This window comes from Monopterus albus, unplaced genomic scaffold (genome assembly GCF_001952655.1).
Source record: "Monopterus albus unplaced genomic scaffold, M_albus_1.0 scaffold12.1, whole genome shotgun sequence".
NCBI lineage: Eukaryota > Metazoa > Chordata > Actinopteri > Synbranchiformes > Synbranchidae > Monopterus > Monopterus albus.
Genome location: NW_018127892.1, coordinates 493,538 through 497,496, shown reverse-complemented (window position 1 = coordinate 497,496; position 3,959 = coordinate 493,538). Strand labels below are relative to the sequence as shown.

The window sequence follows — 3,959 nt, the reverse complement described above, 5'->3', positions numbered from 1 at the left end:
TTCTTTTTTGATCGTAACATGGTTTTTGGTAAATTCACTATACAATAAACTTTTTTTGTTGTAACTACATGTCCTGGATGCTGTGTTCTCCTTTTTTTGATGTAGTGTCTAATGACTGAGCTGCAGTGTGTATATGATTGACTCATTTGTGTATGATCTGAAAGCATTGTTTGATTTTGAGTGCTGGTGAAATGGTTTTGAAGCAATTGCTTGATTTTGGCAGATGAGTCAGAGGTTTTGTGAATTTAGTTTGAGTATTTGGATTTGTGTTTAAGGTTTTGAGAAAATGAGTGGTGGTTTCAAGAAACGTGTTTTAGCAATTCAGAAAAACTGTAATATGGAGATTTGTATTAGTCTAAAGGCTCTTTGCATGTTGGTTTCCTGTTTGTTTGGTGTATACTTACTGCAGTCCAGTTCCTAGTTTCACTTCTTTCTTTCTCTTCTAGCCCCCACTGGCTGCAGACTAATATTTAACCTTTCAGGAAGCAGGCGAGCACAGAGAAACAGTGAGTGGTAACTCTTTGTTCAAAAGATTGAACCAGATCCTCTTGTACAGTAGTCACATACTCTGTTAATATGCACATTCTCCTCTTTCATCTAAGTCTTAAGCACCCTTCATTAAAGCTCCTCTAATAGTTTCTAAGTATAACATATGGCAACTGATTTTACCTTACCTTTCCCCCACTCCACATGTACACACCTCCACCCTGTATCTTCCTCTGTCTGTGGTTACTGTCCTCCAGGCGCGAAGGCTGTCTGCCACAGTGTCTGCTGACATCAAAGCCATTTCTAAGGCTGATGAAAGGCAGGAACAAGGTGGGAGGCACTGGCCTGGGTCCAACCCTGCACACTGCTGCCAACACAGCAAAGACAGTCAAGACAATAGCTTTGAATATTTAGCTTTTTTGCCCTTAACAATTGTCTAACCCTAAAAGGGAAAATGAGGCCAATAAAACAAGCTGCCTGGTGTGAATACACGAGCCAAACAAAAGAGACAGCAAAAAGATAAAAGAGCATAAACACACTGCCTGGATAATGAACTGTGATAAAGCCAAACGGTAAGAGGTGAATGAATTGTGAGATCAGTATGTACGGATCAGAATTCTAAATTCATGCCACTAAGAGTCACGCCAGTTAAAGGTTGGTATGTTGAGTTAAACCACTGACTGAATAAACCATGGACAGTCTGACAGCTCGCAATAGTGAAGCCACCGTGAATCGATTATGCAACATCTTCCCTTTTTCTACCATTTTACTTTCTCTGTACAGAAAAGCCCTTTCTAATCCATATTTAAAGCTCTACAGTAGCAGTTACATTAAAGTTTGATTAGGGTGTGAGCACTGTGTTGTCTGTGACGTGGAATAATTCATTACTGGCGTCAGCACACCTCCACTCCACTCCTTTTACTACTTCCAGGTGACTGTTCACCTCAGATTTCCACACCTTAGCGCAACTGACACCTGAGCTTCCCGGTTCTCTCAGCACATATGAAAAGCGCTACAGGCAGATGTCGTCATGCACCCAGGGAACTGGTTTGAGCCAGCAGAAGGATGATCAAAGCAAGCATATTAACAGGCCTCAACTAAGCCTGCATATGCTGCATACACCCTGATGAAAAACTGTAAAATGCACCAGCATAGTCTGATGTGAGGTGTAAATATAGTAGATGGTTGTAGTGGTGGAGGGGTCATTTATCCTTTTCTTTAAGGGAAAGAATCAGAGGGTGAAGAAGCAAAGCCTCTACCTGTCTAAACTCTGTAATCTGCAGTACTTAGACAGGCTCTTATCTAGAGCACAGGGATGATTAAACATACTCCAACACATACACGCTATGTGAGAAAGCCGCCCACCCTCCTAGGCCAACCTGAGCCAAACTGGTTCATGCCAGTCTGGTGAGGTTTACAGCACTGTGAGGGAAGCCTGTTGAAAGTTCACCACATCCTCTCATGGACAACTCTCTATTCCCTTCAAGTGTCCTCTGAGCTCACCCTTTTATTACTAAATACATATGCAAACCTAATCCGACGTCATATGACTCAACAATGCCTGTTGCATTGCTCTGTGATTTGGAGCCTGTCCACCTACACCTCATGTCACAGACATGTAGTCAGCACTAACATAAGAGCTTTTTCATGGAGATCTAGTTTGGCCTGAGGGGTTTCCCTGCTTATGACCAACACAGAGGTCACAGGTGACAGACAGCAGATGGCTGAAATATATTTTGGTTGATAAATAAATCATACTGACAAGTTATCTAGTACTGGATCCAGATCACATTTGATTATTTCGCTGTTAGTTATTTTCTTACTGTGCCTGCAGATGTAGTTTTTTTGTTTTCTTGTGATCATGGTTTGACTCCTCAATGATCCTCAAATGATCAACAGCTGTAATGAGTCTCAAGAGGTTTTACATCCCAGACTAAACTGCTCTAAGTAAACAGGAGGCACCTCACATGACTGATGTGATGACCATTTGTAACACTAATTAAAACCATGTAAAATATGTAATAAGGACACACAAGTTCAACTTTTGTATACATTGGAATAATTTATTAAAATTACAAATAAGGAAATGTGCAAATCATTGTGCTTTTTTGTGACAATAACACATCAGTGGCCACTACTGAGTAGTGCTCATATAATAAAACGAAGTTGAGAGACAAGACATGTGTTCAGGGCAGGCATTCATGTCTGCAAGTTCTACACACTATAAAGTCTCATACTGCAGTTGTGCACCAGCATCAACACAGCCGTGTGCACCTGTACAAGATGCTGCTTCACAGTCACGCATACACAGTAATGCAATACTGGATTCAAGTCTCTGGGAAGGCGTGTATGGCCTTCATAGCCCCACTCAGTTCATCAGGCTCCTTCGCTCCAGGCAGGACCCTCCGCTGTTTGCTCAGTCCACGAGGCGACGGCTGCTGCCTGATGCCCTGCAGACGACTGGATACACATGTCCCTTGGCACCTGGCACTTCTTTGCAGGTGACAAGTGAGTTGCATCTTCCGAGGTAATCCAGTCACAACGGTTTTCACAATCGGCCCACAAATGAGCCGACAGCGAGACACAGGCGGTGAAAGCCTGGTAAACAGTCAGCGCAGTTTGAGCAGCTGTCGGACCATCCCTGCGATCCGCAGGAATTTGTCCTTCTTCCGCTGCTTCAGAGCCATCAGGGCCCGGGCTGTCTCCTCCGGGTCCTGGCTGTAGGAGAAGATGCTCCTCACTCTCTCCTCCGCCTTCATGTCGCCCGTTTTCTTAAAGAGTCTCATCACCGCGTCTTGGTTGACGTTCTCGAAAATGTTGGCCACGGCCTTCTTACGGTGCGCGGTGTCAAACTTGTTGCCATGGACAGAGGGGCTGACACGTCGGCAGTCAGAATACACGTAGCTCGACATCTTGTCTCTTTGTTTCTCTGGTGGATGTCTGGTGTTTCTCTGCTCCAAGCGTAGCCCTCCAACTCGGCGAGGATGAGTTGCTTGGTGGGCAGTGTTTCTCCAGAGCTGCTTTCTCTTTGAGCAACTGAGTAAAGGAGTGCAGAAACCCAGAGTCCGTGCGTATTTATAGGGGTGTGTGGGCGGTTTATACTGTAGGTTTGTCTGTCAGGACTCACCTTCCGGTAATGACATCATGTGTCTTGGAGCTGACAGTGGCGCCGCCTCACGAAGCGCACCGCAGTCGAGAGCAGTCCAGAGTCCGCTGCAGCTCTCCAAATGCGCACGGCAGTGAGAATGATGAAACCACTGTGAAAAATATCACCTGCCATCTCTATTCATCTTTCTGATAGGTATTTGAAGTAAACAAGTAGATTAGATTACTGTAACAGAAATGTATTTTTTTTTCTTATGTCAGCACATGCACGTAACAAGACGCACGAGTGCCAGGGTATGAATAGGAATCTTTTATTAATTTCACTGTTGCATTCACCACACAATGCATAGTGTTTATTACTGTTAATT

General features: G+C 44.1%; 1 protein-coding gene across 1 annotated transcript; it reads right to left on the bottom strand.

The window, feature by feature from the left end:
• Positions 1 to 2,539: 2,539 nt before the first annotated feature.
• Positions 2,540 to 3,549, bottom strand: tcima (transcriptional and immune response regulator a). Its single transcript, XM_020590548.1, has one exon. It carries the CDS (start codon positions 3,396 to 3,398, stop codon positions 3,096 to 3,098), a length of 303 nt encoding a protein of 100 aa, XP_020446204.1. The 5' UTR covers positions 3,399 to 3,549; the 3' UTR covers positions 2,540 to 3,095.
• Between the last annotated feature and the right edge of the window lie 410 nt (positions 3,550 to 3,959).